Source organism: Chaetodon trifascialis, chromosome 19 (assembly GCF_039877785.1).
Source record: "Chaetodon trifascialis isolate fChaTrf1 chromosome 19, fChaTrf1.hap1, whole genome shotgun sequence".
NCBI lineage: Eukaryota > Metazoa > Chordata > Actinopteri > Chaetodontiformes > Chaetodontidae > Chaetodon > Chaetodon trifascialis.
In genome coordinates, this window is record NC_092074.1 from 19957533 (window position 1) to 19975302 (window position 17770).

Here is a 17770-nt window from a genome sequence, read left to right on the forward strand (position 1 = left end):
CTGGCTTTTGTTGGTGTGCACAGTGGTGCTTTGAAATGCTGACATACTGATGTTAAGCAAGCGCCACATCTTACTTTAGCATGTTAGCATGCTAGGATTCGCTAATTAGCACTGAGCACAAAGCACAGGTGAGGCCGATTTGAAGGTCGTGGAACATAAACCAAATATATTACACAAAGTGACTGACGGTGCCTGAGCGTCTTTCCTAAATTTCATGGCAAAATCCACCTGATGCTTACTGAAACTTGACTTCTTTAAAGTCAAACTAATGTCTGTAATGTGTATTTCAGTGCACTTTGTCAGTACATGTTTATTCTCCCGAGCAGGATCTTAACTGTTGATGAACTAACTAACATTGTTCCAGGATACTCATGTAAACATGTAGAAGAAATATATCTATATGCCAATGAAAAACCTCTAGATAAATGCAGAATACAGCAGAAGACACAGTTATGAAATGCACACAGGCTGCAGCTGTGAATAACATCACGGCATGCTGATGTTAAGACTTTGCTATCACTCCAGCTCTCCTGGCTCTGCACTGCGAGCGCTCCCTTTACACCACAGACAGCTTTCAGCATGTCCTCCCTGCGCCTCCTTCTCCGCGGCCCTCAGAGGAATTCAGTGTCAGATCAGGGAGAAGCGGAGGGCCGTGCTCGCATGTTGCTAGGGAACGACTCGTTCTCTGTGCCCACTCAGGCTGCAGACAGCCAGCGGGACACAATAGCAGCGAGGCGAGCAACAATACGACCACACATGCAGTCGCTTCGTCGTCTGGCTCGGCAGCTCTGGCTTTGGCACGCTGGCGGACTGTTGGACGAGCGCTCGTCCCGGCGGATAAACGTTTCCATTTAGTTGCTGAAGTGAAGCCCTCTCTGTGTTTAGTGCAGGGATTTAGTAAGTTTTGTGTTTCCGGATGCAGAATTTGTTTATATTAAACATTATATATTTACTGTGTGGATCAGACGTGCTTGTGTTGCTGTTACATCTGTGTGCACATCCATCAGTGGCTGATGTCACGCGTCCAGCGAAAGGCTTCATTCACTCTCTGACTCGTGTCTGCTCTGGTGGGATGGCCATGGATCTAACTGTGAACTGTTTTTTCTCCTCAGCATCTCCAAGTTTGACGAGCGCAGTGCCTTCCTCTACGTCCTTCACAATGCAGAGGACTTCCAGATCTATTTCTGCACAGAGATGCACTGTAAAAGGTCTGATTTCCTTCTGTCTGCGTCCGTTTCCCTTCATGAATCTCCAAGTAGACTATTAAACCTGTGAACATCATTACCTTTCACTTAATAATTATTTAATGACCTTTTCCTGTTAGTTTGAAACTTATATGAGCCAGTGATCAAAAATTCGCCTAAAATCAACAACAAAACCATCACCAGCTTATTAACTACGACACTAAATTTGAAAAGAGGGATATCGATCTATGGAAGAGGTCCTTTGTTCTTTTCTTATTGGATTAACTTTCTCCAAGACTGAGTGTGCTTTGAGCTAAATGCTAACATTAGCATGCTAACTCTCACAATTAATAACGCTAACAAACACAATTGCGACGCTAGCATGTAAGTCAGTGAGAGTGTCTGTTAAATGTGGTTAGTCAGAGGTTCAGGCCCAGAGTCCATTTGTTAACAAAACTATTTTATTTAGTTGTTAAAAAATAAACACAATGCGCTCAACTCGAGATTAGACCTTGAAGACTGGATGCTGAATGTAAGACAGCATCCCAGTTTTTAATGATTATTATCTTTTGGTTTTAGTTAATCAATTAATCCTCTTAAGGGCCTGTCAATAGAAACTCGAGCTGACTAGTTAAACAATGTTCAAACCCACAGAGCTTTAATATAAATTCTCGTGGAGATCTCTTTAATCCCGTCAGACTAAGAGCAGGAATACTAAATCTGTTATAGTATCAGTGTAGAAGATGATTTTCCCTGCTTTTAAGGTAATTAGGAGGAAATAAAAGGGGAAAAATGCATGTTAAGGGCTGAATAAAGCCATTATTTACAACCTTTATGAAGAGTGTCTTATGACAAAGTGTTCTGATATTTCATTGCAGTATTTTTTTTTGTCAGTTTTTGTCTCCAAATTGACGAAAGGCCACAAAAATCTGAATCTTAGAAGCAAATTAACAACTGAATTCTAACTCTAACAGCACGGTCATGTTTTACTTTGAAAATCACTGATCTGAACTTTCTGACTTCTGATGTTTACGTTTTTTTTTCCTGATTCCTTAAAACTCATTGAAACATCAGATTTCTCAGATATATTTCTGCTTATGAATATTTATATCGCTCGGTTGTAAACTCGGTGAAGCGGAGACTTTCTCTCTCCTCTGGTTGCGTCCACCCCTGCAGTAGTTCAGACACTCTCGTCAGCTCTGTACCCAGGTGGGAAATTTCACACTTTCCCGTCGCCACGAACACACCTTGTTTCATTTCGGCGCCATCGTGTTCCTCGTGCGGCACTGAGCGTTCAGACTTGTGACTCTCACATCGGAGGCTCCCGAGCACTTCCCGCTCCATTATGTGGAGTGTGAGAGTCAGTGCGTCATGCCTGCTGTTGTTATGAAGCTGCTCTCCTTTAACACGAGAGAGAGAAGGGAGTGACGGTGGGAAGGGAGTGGTGACAAAAGGTGAGAAGGAAGAAGCAGACGAGAGGCGGCGGACGGGCGAAGAGACCCGGTCTGGTTGCATTTGTGCATATGCATTCCTGCCGTGTGTGCGTGCAGTCGCGGCGCACCTGCAGGCGTGTGTGGCAGCACGGCCAGGCCACGTGCTCACGCCGAGCTTGTGTGCAGCAGCAGTTGTAAAGGTCATTATTTGTGTGGGAGGTGTGCACGTAAACATACCGTCGGCCCATTCTGCAGAAGGCCACGCTCACAGTATGTGCTCCATGGAGCTCACGTGCAAATTCTGCATGTTAAGTAGCTCTAATGTGATTCACTGTGGATAAAACAAATATACAAGCCAAATGCATCTTTTGCAGTGCTCTAAAGAAAGGGCATTTATGCTGTACAGTAGGTCTCTACGGTCTGCCTTTGATGTGTGTGTTTTTATTTCTTTCCAGGCAGCCACTGGTTTCCACTTGTACAAAACTAATCTGCAGAAACTTGCCTCATATTGTGAAATCCACGTCAGTGGTGCGTTACTGTGGAGCGGTAACGCCGTTTAACCGCACATTAATTTGAAAAGTCTGTGCTGCATTACTTCATAATGGTTTGTTGATTTAAGCTCACTCATTATAATTCACTATGTAAACATTTAAGGCCAGAAAAGATTTAGTTGCTGTTGTTTGGACTCAGTGGCTTTGAGTAAATGAAGCAAAGATGTTGGTTACGTCCATATTGGTACAACCAACAGGAGCACACTGCGCCTTTAACCTAGCATGGATATAACCTGCGGGGTGCTTAAAGCCAAAAATCACAACTTATTTATTGTTTTTACTTTGCCGTGTTTCGGACTAACGCGGCTTTTTCTTTGGCAGATTCTGCGATCTGGTCAACAGCATAACAGAGGAGGCCTGGAAGGGTCCAGAGGAGGGAGACTGTGACACCGATGCTTTAGAGGTGAGAGGACTGAAGACCAGATTCACCCCCACATGGCTCAAATAGCCTGAAAGCTTTCTTTTTCTTTCTTTTGTAGCTTTGAAGTTCCTCTAAAAGTCCTTCCTGTAGTTCATACTCACCTGTCAAACACTGGATTTCCCCCAGAATACAAACTTTTCTTAATTCTGCCGTAACGCAGCTGTTTTCGATGCTACCCATTTGCGTCTGTGCATTGCCGTGTTGCTTCCTGTGGCGCCTCTGCGGCGCACTTTGCCTGCTTTTAAAATGTCACAGGAAATATGATGTGATTGTGGTGTTTCCATCCAAAGATTTGAGATGCTGAGAGAATAAAAAAAAATCACCACAGCAGCATCTTTTAGCAGTTTATGGGCCCGGGATGAGCTCCTGGTCTGTTGTGTTTCCTGGCTTTCTGTGACATACCGTCTTTTGTTTTAAGCACGTGTGATCTCTGTATTTCCATCCAGCTTTTCTGATTCGGTTCATCACAATTTGCATTATAATAACTGGATGGAAACCCAGCTGCAAACCCAGAGAGAGTGAACAGGAACCTGCTGAGATAAGGCCTGGATTCAGCTCGTGCGCTTTGTGTGCTTTGACAGCACAGAACAGACACCTGCTGCTGCATTCACCTGTCTTCCCAGCGGAGCCTCGGGAAAAGAAAAGCTAATTACCCCAAAACGCTGCCGCACCCTTTTGACTCAGCAGCGTGGCACAGATCAAATGTCTAACAGGTTTCTCTCCAGAGCCAGTTTTATATCTGTCAGCCTGAATTTACTGTCGGCTCGTCTCCAGCCGTAACTTTCTCTTTGCAACATGTCCTGAAAACAGAGGTCTTAGCTTGTTTCCTGTAAACGTTAATCACATGATGAGAGGGAAAAGCAGCTGAGCCTGAGGTCTCAGCACGGTCAAAGAAGCCATGCAGCAGCTTTAAAGTAATCTGATTTCAAAGAAAAGACCATTTGTTCAAGTTAATCAACAAATCAGTCGTCCGTTAAGTTTGTTTGGATAAAAAAATGTGTTTTTATTTGTTGGGATTTGTCCAAAAGCAACAAAACAGCAGGAGCACAATGCAGTCACTAGATTCTGTAACAGTAATCTTACAAAGAATGTTTAAGAACAGAATAAAGGAATTAGGATTACTGTGTTCAGATTTGCAAATTGAAGATTACTTTAAAACTGATTTTAAGATGTAAACAAACAAATAAATAACCATGCAGTCTGCTTTTTTTGTAGATCTCTGGTGCTTTATTCTGATGCTTTCCTCAACACAAAAGCTGCAGCTCAGATTACTCAGAGAGAATTACTCTGCAGTCAAACTGTACGCTCCTGCAGACACAGCGGCGAGAACAAATCAGGCTCTTCATCGTGAGCGGCGTCCTTTTATCGCTGTTAAAACGAGCGTTGCTTTTTGTCTCCGCAGTACGACTATGAGTACGACGAGCACGGAGAGAGGGTGGTTCTGGGAAAAGGCACTTTTGGAGTGGTGTACGCGGGACGAGACCTCAGCAACCAGGTCCGGCTGGCCATCAAAGAGATACCAGAGAGAGACAGCAGGTGAGCGTCTGGCCAGGTGTTTGTCTGTCCACCCACAGCTGCAGCGTTTCCCCCGTTTCTTTCCTCACAAGCAGCCGACGAAGCCGTCAGTGCACAAGGAAATCTGACATGATGTTCATGGTCTCAAGAGGATGAATTTTAGTGAGTTTAACGGCCGTGTTTTCTTCACACGTAACGCTTCTGTCGACATGATTGACAGCTGCTTCACCTGCCTAACTGATGACCTCTGAACTAACACGGGATTGTGAGATAAGACGTGCTGTGATTGGTCAGGGTCATACGTGCAGTCCTGCCGGTCACCCGGCCAAGACACGGCAAGCGTTTATGACACAGTGACCAAAGATATCATGTAGCCTGATCCCGGCTTCACAAACATGTTTCCCTCCTCATAGAATACATTAAATCCAGGATAGTTTACATCCACGTTGGCCTGGTTCCAGCTAGCAGCTGTTGAACTGCATAAAACCAGCAGTTTTTCATCGCCCTGGTGCTGCAGTGTGTGCAGGCGTGTCCACAGCAGAACAGGAAACCGCCTGTAAAACCTCCACAAAAACAGCTTCCTGTAGGTTAAATGTGAATAATCAGGATCCCCAGAGGATGAAGCGTCACTGACCAAAATGTCATAGGTGTGTACAAGGCGTAGCTAACCGACAGGTTGGCGCCGCACTGGTTGAGCAACTCTTGATGTCTGGCGCTGCCCTCCAGACATACGTTTTTAGAAATCCATGCAGATATGTTTACTATCCTGCGCAGAGGTTGAATTACAGCCTGAATGTCGACACGCGTCTGAGCTGTTAATGCCTCGTCCTCTGTTGAGCATCATTAAGAAAAGTGCTGCTTCTCCCCGACTGAGAGCGCGAAGCACAGATCAGCAGAGCCCCTGCTGGTTTCTGGCGTTGTGGACTGGTATCCACTTGAGCGACCGGTTGGCGGAGAGCTGCGAAGGCGAACTCCCACCCCCCCGCCTTTAACGTCTGTTTCTTGGTGTACCTGTTCATCGGACTCTCTCGCAGATGAGATGATTCCACTGCCGCACTTTGTTCCTCTAATCACATCAGCAGGCCGGCGGGGCGCCCGGCAGCGAAGAATGTGGAGAATTTGGATAAATAATTCAGAAGTGGATTGAAATCTCAAGACGGGCAGAGAGAGAGGGTGTGATTCATGCAGAGAGCCGAGTGTGAGGAGAAATTGCTGGAAGGCATCAAGATTCAGCCCGGCTGCTTTTCTGCTTTATTCTTCTGGCTTTCGGCGCGTCGTCTGTAACCATGTTTACTGTCATGTCTCCAGAAGGAAAGGGGACATGAGACTCCATGAGCCTCCTGTCTTTACTGTAAGACACACACTCAGACCAGCAGTCAGGTTATTATTAAGTATTTTTATCTTTGAAAAAGTTGTCTTTGGGTTTCTGACTGCTGGTTGAAGACATGTGAAGACGCTCTGGGAGCTTGTGACGGCCACTTTTAAGCACTAGCAAAAGTTTGATAATCAGTCATCTCATCAAGAGATCATCTGCCTGTTGATCAATAATGAAAATAATCATTAAATGCAACCATAATCTAGGTTTTGCTGTTTATTTGACTTTGATATTTTAGTTTACAGTTTGAATTTAGCTTTCTGTGTCATCCCTTTGGTAGTTTTTAGCTTTCTTAATGCAGATTAAAGTTACATACAGTACAAGTATATCAATAATAATAATTTATTACACATGTAGAGCAAAGGGTGAATGAGGAAATCCACAATTTCAGAGTGAAGTTTAATTTTTTAGTGCGTATTCAACTAAAATTGCGTCATTTTAAGTGACTCAGCAGGAGGCGTTCAGAGTCTCAGAGTTTTGACGTCTGTTTTTTTTAAATGCAGGTACTCTCAGCCGCTGCACGAGGAGATCGCTCTTCACAAACACCTGAAGCACAAGAACATTGTGCAGTACCTCGGGTCCATCAGCGAGAACGGCTTCATAAAGATCTTCATGGAGCAGGTGCCCGGAGGTGAGGCCTGATGCTGCTGTGATGAGAGCATCTGAAGGTCGCAGCGAGTGTGTTGATCGTTGCTGTTCTTTGCTTCGTGGTGCCTCCAGGGAGTCTGTCTGCTCTGCTGAGGTCCAAATGGGGTCCCCTGAAGAACAACGAGTCCACCATCGGCTTCTACACGCGGCAGATCCTGGAGGGACTCAAATACCTGCACGACAACCAGATAGCGCACAGAGACATCAAGGTGACCGAAGAGACGTCACTGTGCACGTCGTTTCTGTGGCTTCTTGCATGCTCGTTTCCAGAAAGGCATCATTTAGAGAAACTGAACCAGGCTAGCATCGAAGGCTATAACACAGCGCCGACTGTCACAGCTACTCTTGTGTCTGTGGAGTGAGTTTTTCTGTCCTCAGGTTCACATTTGCAAACATTTGCATTTTGTTGTAGTAGAAGAAGCGGGTAGCTAGCGTGACAGTGAGAGCTACAGTGGCTGAGCAGACACGGAAACCACCGGAGTCCACCACCCACAGCAACCCAAGCTCTGTTAGCAGCAGATGCAGGGGGAGCGATGTCAGTACTGGCCAGTGGCCACGCTGTTTGATTGACAGGTGATATGTGGGAGGTGCACTGCAAAAAAATGGCGATTTAAGAAAAGCTAAAGGAAGACAGAAGGAGGCAAAGGGATTTTAATCTGCATCTCTTTTGATCACAAGTAAACTCTGTCTGCAGACCACAAGCATGCACATGACAGACGCACGGCAAGTAATGTAAGGAATTTAAAGTGAGAAATGAGATGAATTATTCAAGGACTGCATCATTTGAGTTGTGAAAGCTCGAGTTGAATCCTCCTGTGTGTGTCTGCGCTCTGAGAACTCCTTCCTTGTGACTCTTGGCTCGGTAAATTTGATTTGGTGTGAATGCGTTCCAGGAGCGTCTCGGCTGCTCATTTTCTCTGTGGCTCTTTGGCCACGACAGCGAACCTGACTTCTCTTTTTCTTCTGTAAAATCCCCTTCCCTGTTTAATCTCAGTGATTACAAACCGACACGATAACACTTCCATCGCACGCAGTCATTAGGGTCGCCCGCCTCTTCCCCCGTGCATCCTCCTGATTTAACAACACGGTCATATAAGCATCATTAGCGGCGCATAAATGTTAATCACCTTGTTTTGGCCGTGATGTCGCCCTCCTCTTCCCACGCACTGTGCTGTAACCTGCTGTTTGTCGCTTTCAAGGATTTGAAAGCACCTCCCGTCACCTCAGGACCATCACAGCCGGGGAATTTCAGGTGCGTGCTGTTCTCATGGATGTCTTCTCGATCTGCAGGGCGATAATGTTCTCATCAACACCTACAGCGGCGTCCTGAAGATATCAGATTTTGGCACGTCCAAGAGGTTGGCTGGGATCAACCCCTGCACTGAGACATTCACAGGTACGCTCTGACCCGCTGACTGGCTGATTAGCCCCTGCTTCCTGTGCACACAGACCCTCAGAAATGCCCAAGATGCCTGTCACATTCCTGAAATCCCAATTCTCTTGAAACAACAAGGGAATTTGCTCAGCGGCGCCTTTGGCTGCACCTTTCCAGAGCTCAGGCTCGCTTCTTTAGCCAGTAGGTGACATCACTGAGAACAGCTGGCTGCTGCTGTCCGGCGCAGGGTTCAGCACTAGTTTAAAGTCTGCGCTCAGATCTGCAGGTCTGCGCCCGTGTGATGTCGGCACCGCCGCGGCCAATTGCAGCTCAGTTTGACCTCTCGGATTAGGCCATCTGGCAGCTGATTGGAACAGACAGGGACTTACCCTGAGTGGTGGAGCTCTTTCAGGAAACGGGACCACTCCTTTCTATAGCGCAGTTCTGCTATAAATGCGTCCCGGCCTGTTTTTAGCTCAGTACACAAGCTTCTAAAAGCAGCAAACGGTGCCCAGCGGGCTATTTTTAGCACAGAGTCCTTTCAGTGGAGAGCTGAGATTTTACTTTTGGACTGAGCTGTGATTAATTAACAGCACAGAGAGGCTGTTTGCGTAAGCTCTCGTAACCTGATAGGTCATTTGTAAGACTTGTTTCATCACCTCAGGAGAAAGGAAACTCGATGTAATGCTGTTTTTGCAGTTTGCATCAGTTTCTTTCAGGCTGGTGATGTCACTTTCACTTTTACTGAATGTGACCTCGAGCATTTATTCAGCTGTGGTTAAAGAGTATTATTAATACATTTACAGACACGCTGCAGTTGTTGTTCATCTGCGGTATTTCGTCTTTAGTTTTATTCAAAGAGCTGTTGAATCTAAAAAGAGCGAATGCACATTTTCGTTGTCTGAAGCAGAAGGCAGGTGTGGTGCACTCTTGTTTCTGCTATTGACGCTGTGTAGACTTAAGATTAATTATTTGACTTTTCCTGCATATTTCTGGCAGTCAATAATTTACCTGATTATTTATTCATTTACTTAGTTATTAGGCGTGGAAGAGGAAAAGACCTCACACCTTAAAGCAATACTTCGACTTTTTGAGAAAGGACATGACTTCACGTTCCCGCTCTAATGCTGCAGCCAGTGTTAGCTTAGCATGAAGTCTGCAAACAGCTAATGTGGCTGATTGCAGATTGCATCGTAACAGAGCACTTTTGGAGAGAAGATCGATGCCGCTCTTGTATCTGTCAGGAGGCCATTAGCTTAGCTTAGCATGAAGACTGGAAACAGCTAGCCTGGCTGTTCAGGTGTCAAATTCTGCCTACCAGCACCTCTAAAGCTCACTAATTCATGCTAATCTTGTTTGTATAATGCACACAAAGACTGAAACACAACAAAGACTGCACAGGGGATCATGGTCCAGACTATTTCCTGGCAAATCAGTAGAGACTCCTGGAAGTTATCGGTCTCAGACAGAAATGGTCCAGCACACGTGTTGGATTAAACAAAGCCATTAATCGGTGAGCTTTAGAGGTTCTGGCAGGTGGATTTTGTTACCTTCAGACCAGAGCCAGGCTAAATCTCACCAAGAGAGCAAATCAATGTATTTCTCAAAATGCTGAACTATTCCTTCAAGGACAATCTTTAAGGAGCCACATCTGAAATTGTCTGCAATAAACCAATAAAACAGCGAATCCACATCCAAATGTACCTGATTATTAAGCATACACACTACTGCTTGCTGAGTTACTGGAAATTACTTGATGTATTTCTTAACATTTTGCTCCTGACAGACATCTACAGTACACTAACATCGTCTCTGTCTGTGTATTTATTGTGTATTTCCGTGTGTTCGTCCAGGAACACTACAGTACATGGCTCCTGAAATCATAGACAAGGGTCCTCGGGGATACGGCAAGCCGGCGGACATCTGGTCTCTGGGCTGCACCATCATAGAGATGGCAACTGGGAAACCACCTTTCTATGAACTGGGGGAACCGCAGGCTGCTATGTTCAAGGTGAGAGACACGAGCAGCTAGAAATCCCATCATGCCACTGGGTAATGTGTTTAATTTTAGGCAGGTGAACATCTGTTTCAGTGGTGACGTCCTCCATGAAGTGTTGATCATCGGTGCCAATGAACAGCTGCACACTGAGGATGTGCTCAGTTTTTGTGCTTGGCAGCTTCTTTAATCACTCCCCTGATATGCACGATATTTTATAAACGATCTGATCATCAAGTTTTCTGTGATTATGTTAGAGTTTAGCACCAGCTGCCTCTTATTATCCCTGATTTGTGCGCTTGTTCCAAAAACCAGAACTTTCTTTCTAAATTGTCTTGCAAACCACAAACAGAAATGAATTGAATTATTTTTTAGTGATTTAAAAGCCTGAGAAAAGACACATTGCTGTTACCTGTGAGCAAAAAACACCAACTTACAACATGTGAAACATTCTATCTTCATTAAAACGTGACCTGCACCGACGCCACCACAGTACAATGCAAGTATCTCTTTTTTATTGCCTGATTAAAGTCAGACTAGACTACAGACTAGACCTCCATGATGGGTCCAGACATGATTACTGGGAGTGCTGTCGGATAATAATAAAAGACAATAAGCTTTTATCTGCCCTCAAAATGACCTGCAAACCCTCTGTACATGCAGGCTGCTGGCAGGTGCACTGAGCTGTGCACGTCTTCTTCTGTCAGGCTGGACCTTTCAAATCCACTGTGTTCACTTATCAGCTAATGCTCACGGTGTGCTTTCAGAAGATGCTTTGTCTCGGTTGAATTCAGTAGAAAGACGCCGTCAAATGAACCCGTCTGTAAGTTTGTCGTGTGCGCTTAACGTTTCTTCTTTTTATGCAAACAAAACAGCTGAATCAGCCGTTTTGAGCCTGCATTGTGTTACCACCTGCGTGCTGTAATGTGATCCAGCCCAGTAGAAACTCCAAATATTGTGTATGCATGAACATTTGTTTGCACACAAACAAACGCATGGCTCACTGAGAGCAACCGGCACAGACTTGTCTTTTTCCCGTCTCTATGTGCACACGTCTGTTTGAAATCTGAAATTCACGCTGTGTATTTTTCTTTGGTCGGACGTTTAAGTGCTCCACACCAGTGAAATATTGTTCTCAGCCATGTGTGGCCCATTAAAGACAGTAAAGATGTTTAAGGGTTGTCTGGAAAGCATTATAGCACTCCTGTCCAAGCTGTGAAACATGGAATTTTCCATAACATGTAATTTAACTTAAGGGCTGTAAACTCAGACGAGGAGGTGTGTGTTACTGTGCTGAATACACCTTCTAGTACACAGAACATGAAAGCAGAAACCGGGATCCCCGCACATTTTCTGGATGAAGATCACAGCATTGATGGAACGACACGTACAGTCACGTCATGTTTATCTCTAAGAGGATCTCATGTTGTGTCTCAGTGTGCACGATGTGCAGAGTCTCTCCACATAGTAAAACAGTCCTCATGCACTCTTCACTCATCCTTGTGGAATGTCTCGAGGGAGCAGCACCTCCCTGTTGATTTAAAGTCAGGATTCCTCAACAAGCTCAAATTGTCATGTGAGTCTCGTGCTTGGACTTGGAGCATTATTGCTTTCAACTGCTGCCCAAAGCTACAGTTGAACCCAAAGCAGTCTCAGCTCACTGGGTAAACACACCTTAAGTTCCCCCGAGAGCACCTCAGAGAGCTTTCTTAAATTAGTCTAAACTTCTTTAAGCCTCCGTCTGCTCCTGTCTGAACTGAGTGTGTGTCCTTTGTCTGCAGGTGGGCATGTTTAAGATCCACCCAGAGATCCCAGAGTCCATGTCGCTGGAGGCCAAAGCCTTCATCCTGCGCTGCTTTGAGCCCGACCCGGACCGGCGCGCCACCGCCCTCGACCTGCTCACCGACGAGTTCCTCACCGTCACCAGCCGCAAGAAGAAGAGCAAGAGTAGCTTCACAGGTGGGTTCAGCTCAGCTCAGCTCAGCAGCCGAGAATGCCTTCTTGATGCTTTTCTACTTTATTCTTAACTCGGATCTCTGTTAGCTTCCATAATGTTGCAGCTTGGTCCACAGAAGGTGTCAGAAATAAAAATATGCTGCACTTTGAAATTGGTCAGGATCAAATGTAACAGGAAATAAATTAAAGGAGTAGTTCAGCTGAGTTTGCTTTTTTTTTTGCAGGAGGTCAGATATCCCAGATCTGTGCAGTAAATACAGTATGAAGCTACAGCCAGGAGGTTAGCGGTTAGCTTAGCTCAGCACAAAGAAACAGCTGGAAAACAGCTAGCTTGGCTCAAAAGTAACAACGTTCCCCCTCCCCCAAAACTCCGGCCACTCCTGCACAGAGCCAGGCTAGCGGTTTCCAGTCTTTATGCTAAGCTAAGCTAACAGTCTGCTGGCTGTAGCTTCATATTTAACAAAGCATGGTGTCAACCTTCTCACCTAGCTCTCAGCAGGAAATTGAAGCGCGTTTCCCAAAATGTTGAGCTATTCCTTTAACTGATTTGAATTTTAAACATTATACAATAAAACCAAAAAACAATAAAAGCTGCTGCAGGGAGGCGGGAATCGAAACTGAGGTGGACTTTGACAGCCGACAGTTACTTTCCTCATTCAGAGTCTAAATTCATGTCCGGGCTGTGTTCCAAGCGTCCGTGGATGTGCAGTACCCAAACAGAGTCTGCTGATAAGTGTCACCTGCCGCACCTGCTCATTATGGAGGCGTTCACACTGAACCTGAACACACCTTTAATCTTCCTTGCCTGGATTTCACGTTAATCTCAGTTCTCGTTGGGTTTCCACCCCGCAGCACTGAAGTGCCATGTGATCTGGCATCGGGACAAAAGAATAGAAAAAAGCTTCACTTGCAGTTCAGTTACAACGTAGGAGACTTTTTTATTGTCATTTGCTCTTTATTGATTTGGTACTTAACGCAGTGGAGATGTTCAGAGAGAATCAGTGTGTGTGTGGGTGAGGAGTGGGGTGTTTGTTAAAGTAAAAACTTGCAGCGTAATGTGTTGCATAATAACGCTGACGTTGGTACAATGAAAAATCAATAAAGACTGTCAGAAAAAAAGCTTGCGGCTCTCCACATTCGTGGAAATGTTGTTCTGCCAGTCTCTGGAAACCCTGCTCTGTTTTGTTCTGCTTAACTGCTGACACATATTTTCTCTTTTTCCCCCACAGCTCTGACACCGGGGTCAGGTGAGGCGTTTTACTCTCCACACTTCTTCTTTCAGACAAAGTTACCGCTACAGGAACTACTTTACATCTGTGTGTCAGTTCCCTGAAACATCTGCTGCTCTGCTGAAGAGTATCTAGGCTACAGTTTTCATTTTTCTTTCTCCGCCGGTGGCTACCTGCCTCGCACGACTCTGCCCTTTCCAGGAACTCAAAATAGACATCGTGCAACATGATTTCTTTCCAAATGCTTGGATGTCTTTATAACTCCTGTTTCATAATTTCTACACAATGGCTGTAATTTGCTTCCAGACACATCAGACAGAGCTCCTCTCCCTAAAAACGATGATAGATATGATCTCATTCTTCTTTGTGCATCTTCTCTGAAAAGGAAGCCAATTTTCCATCTGTGCGTTTACAGATTTCACCCACCTGAGCAGCTTCTGCTCCCTGATTGGTGCACAAAACATTGCCTCTGTGTTAAATACATCAGACTGTTAGTGCATGACTGATGCACCGAGCTCGGCCAGAGGTTTTCACGTTCGCCTGTTCGTTGTGTCCTTCAGAGTACCTCCGCAGTATCTCCCTGCCGGTGCCGGTGGTGGTGGAGGACACCAGCAGCAGCAGTGAGTATGGCTCCGTCTCCCCTGACAACGACCTCAACACCAACCCCTTCATCTTCAAGCCGAGCGTCAAGTGCTACAGCGAGAGGGATGTCAAGGGGCCCAGGTCCCTCTTCCTCAGGTAGGCTGAGAGGGGCCCGGGCGTGTCTTAAACGCTGTCCTTTTGTTAATAATCTGTCATTTTGATTCACTTCAGATTTGCATAATGTTATCTTGTGATGGTACTATTGATAAGTGAGCTGTCTATAGAAATCCTGAGCTGAATTCATTCTGATGCAAACACTGTTTTAGTGCCACATGATGGCGGAAATCAGTGGTGACCCCTTAAAACAAAGCAGTATCTGCTTGCAGCCCCTCATCTGTCTTAGCACGACCAGTTAACAGTCCTGAAGAAGTCGAATTAGCTGCTGGTTTACAAGAAAAATAAGCAGAAGCATAAGCATGAAATTGTGGAGGAAGCGCTGTATGATTCGAAGTTTGGGGAATAGTTTGCTATGAAAATGATGAAGTTTAAGCATATTAAACTCGCTGTTTGCGAGCTGCTTTAGGATGAGAAAATGAACCTGAATCCAAAATGTTTCTACTCAGCATTCCAGTGGAGAACTTCGAGGACCACAGCGCGCCTCCGTCGCCCGATGAGAAGGATTCGGGCTTCTTTATGCTTCGGAAGGACAGCGAGAGACGAGCCACCCTGCACCACATCCTGACCGAGGACCGGGACAAGGTGGTGGCCAACCTGATGGAGGCCCTCACACAGGTGGGTTATGGAAGACACCACCAGTCAGAAGAGTCAAGAAAGATGCTTCAAATAAGAAGCCCCTCATACCTCATGTGCTCCTCAACCTTTGCTGTCATGCCTTCTATCCCACCGCACCCTCGCCCTCTCACCTCCAGGGCTCTGAGGAAATGAAGCTGAAGCCCCAGCACATCTCCACGCTCGTGGTCAGCCTCGGCGACTTTGTTCGCATGGCCGACAGGAAAATCATCGCCAACACGCTCTCTCAACTCAAGCTGGAGCTGGACTTTGACAGCAGCGCCATCAGTCAGCTGCAGGTCGTGCTGTTTGGCTTCCAGGACGCTGTGAGTGTCACCTAGCTTTACAGAAAATCTCAGCTCTTTATTTGAGGCTGAAACCCTCATGCTCATCCACGTGTCGCTCATTTTCTTCTCCTCTGCACCTGTAACATGTGTTCCTGGTTGCCATCCATCCTCTGTGCGTGGAGGTGTGGGTCGAGGTGCTCCTAGCCTCAGCGCAGACCATGGGCTCTGAGCTCTTCAGTATAATTGTTGTCATTTTACATGAGCTGCAGGCGGCAGCAGCAGCAGCAGCAGCAGCAGCAGCAGCAGCAGCAGCAGCAGCAGCCTGCCATGTTGCTGCTCCCTCTGCACAGAGATCAGACAGATAACTGTGAAATACTTGTAACCTTTTAGTGAGGTGATTAAAGGCGAATCTGTCGGGAGTAATTGCACATTCTGTACAAAGGCTGAACTGCTCTCCCCCTCAGAAATGCAGTTATGCAGATGAAATGACTCAAGAGCAAGTGGTTGTTTTCATATTTGCAAAGGGTGTTGCGTAATCCTGCAAGAACATGAAGCCCTGATGCCTCCTGTTGGTCATCAGGGCAAACAGTTTATAGTAGAAGAAGAAGAGCCATGCATGTTTTGGTTTGTAGTGCATGAAGTGAAATGCACAGACTAAAAAAGCAGCAAACATAATGTGACGCCTCAAAGGTCCACTTTTGGAGATTTGGTTTAACAAAAACAAACGTGGATGAATAAACATTTAAAAAGATATGAATTATGCATGTAAAAATACTCCAATATTATAAATCCCATTCAGTGTGAAAACACAGTGTAAGCATGTTTCTGACCATGAGCGTCTTCACATCTTCAGGTGAACAAAGTGCTGCGAAACCACAACATCAAGCCTCACTGGATGTTCGCTCTGGACAACATCATCCGCAAGGCTGTGCAGACGGCCATCACGATCCTGGTGCCAGGTAACGTCATCAGGGTCTCCAGCAGATCACCCCTAAACAAGTTAGCGCTGGTCCCTCGGGGGCAGCGCTGACTGCCTGATGAATACAGGAGTTTGCCCTGGAAGCTTCCGTCATCACTGGGTTTGTTGAATGGCAGACTGTGGATGTTCAGGGATGATAAAGCACCAGCGTGCACGATAGATAACTGGCATCCTGTGTTGAGGAGACTCGCTCAACTTGGAGCATTACTGGAGCTCAAAAGTAAGAAGAGGAGAATTAGTAGCAGCTCTAAAGCTCAAATGATGTGCAGCTGAGTCTGACAGCACGAAAAATCAGCCGTGAGATCGAGTCAAAAGTGTGTTTTTGGGACAAAAAGCTAACATGGTTTGGTGTCCTTGCTTCATTTTATGTGGCTTATTTCTAATGTAGCTCAGCAAAAGCCCAACGACTTCGACTATATGAAGTAATATTGTTTCCAAGGTTCAGTCCAGTCAGCATAGATTCAATGAAAGCCAATAAAAATTCATCTCTGATTAAAAGCTATCTGAAATACTGTGTTGCTGTCTGCATGAAAAAGATCTGTGGAACAGCATTTAAATAATGGATGAAACCCGTTCACTGATGCCCGTAATGAAATTAATTAAGGCTGCAATTAATAATTCTTTCTTATCGCTGATTAATCTGTCAGTTGTTTTCAGATTAATCCCTTAATCCCTTTCGCCCAATCTTTAAATTGCTTGTTTTATCCAACCAGCAGCCCCAAACCCCTTTAGAGTGAATTAATGGTATTAAAGCATATTTATTCACACTTATAATCAAACAAACTGCATCCTATCAGTGCTATTGATTGACCGATCATGGCGTCGTGTGTTTGTGTTCAGAGCTGAGGCCTCACTTCAGTCTGGCGTCAGAAAGCGACCCGGCCGAGCAGGAGGACGTGGACGACGACGCCGAGCCGGAGAGGAACTCCGCCCACCAGAGCCGGGCGCCTCCCCTCGCCGCTCACGACGACACCGTGGCCACCTCGGGGGTCAGCACGCTCAGCTCCACCGTCTCACATGAGTCCCACAATGCACAGCGCTCTGTGAGCATGGAGCTGGGCCGGATGAAGCTGGAGACCAACAGGTAGCCATGAATATTAACTGTGACTGGATACGTTACATATCGCGTGGGATCTCCTTATTTAGCAGCTTTCATTTGTACATTTGTGCTTAATTAGTCATGATTTTAATTATTCATCGCTTCCTGTTGATAAGATAAAAATAAACCTTCCTGCCATGTTCCCTCCATCCGACTTGTTTGACTGCAGGCTGCTGGAGCAGCTGCTGGAGAAGGAGAGGGAGTATCAGGCCATCCTGCATCAAGTGCTGGAGGAGAGAGAGCAGGAGATCAGACTACTGAGGCTGCGATCTGAGCCCGCAGGTCTCCGCTTTAATCTAATTTACCTGCTCACACTGACTGCATGCAGCACCAGCACCACCTCTGCTGCTA

The 17770-nt window shown here is 45.7% G+C and overlaps 1 protein-coding gene across 1 annotated transcript in view; it reads left to right on the forward strand.

Moving 5' to 3' along the window:
- The window catches only part of map3k5 (mitogen-activated protein kinase kinase kinase 5), a 62750-nt gene that overhangs the window by 41954 nt on the left and 3026 nt on the right, over positions 1-17770 (forward strand). Inside the window, exons 13-27 of the mRNA XM_070987402.1 lie at positions 1113-1208; positions 3490-3571; positions 4992-5125; positions 6983-7110; positions 7200-7336; positions 8418-8523; positions 10356-10513; positions 12280-12457; positions 13684-13701; positions 14244-14421; positions 14889-15057; positions 15195-15380; positions 16195-16300; positions 17161-17404; positions 17589-17701. Coding sequence (XP_070843503.1) covers positions 1113-1208; positions 3490-3571; positions 4992-5125; positions 6983-7110; positions 7200-7336; positions 8418-8523; positions 10356-10513; positions 12280-12457; positions 13684-13701; positions 14244-14421; positions 14889-15057; positions 15195-15380; positions 16195-16300; positions 17161-17404; positions 17589-17701 — 2033 coding nt within the window. The remainder of the gene's footprint in view (positions 1-1112; positions 1209-3489; positions 3572-4991; positions 5126-6982; positions 7111-7199; positions 7337-8417; positions 8524-10355; positions 10514-12279; positions 12458-13683; positions 13702-14243; positions 14422-14888; positions 15058-15194; positions 15381-16194; positions 16301-17160; positions 17405-17588; positions 17702-17770) is intronic.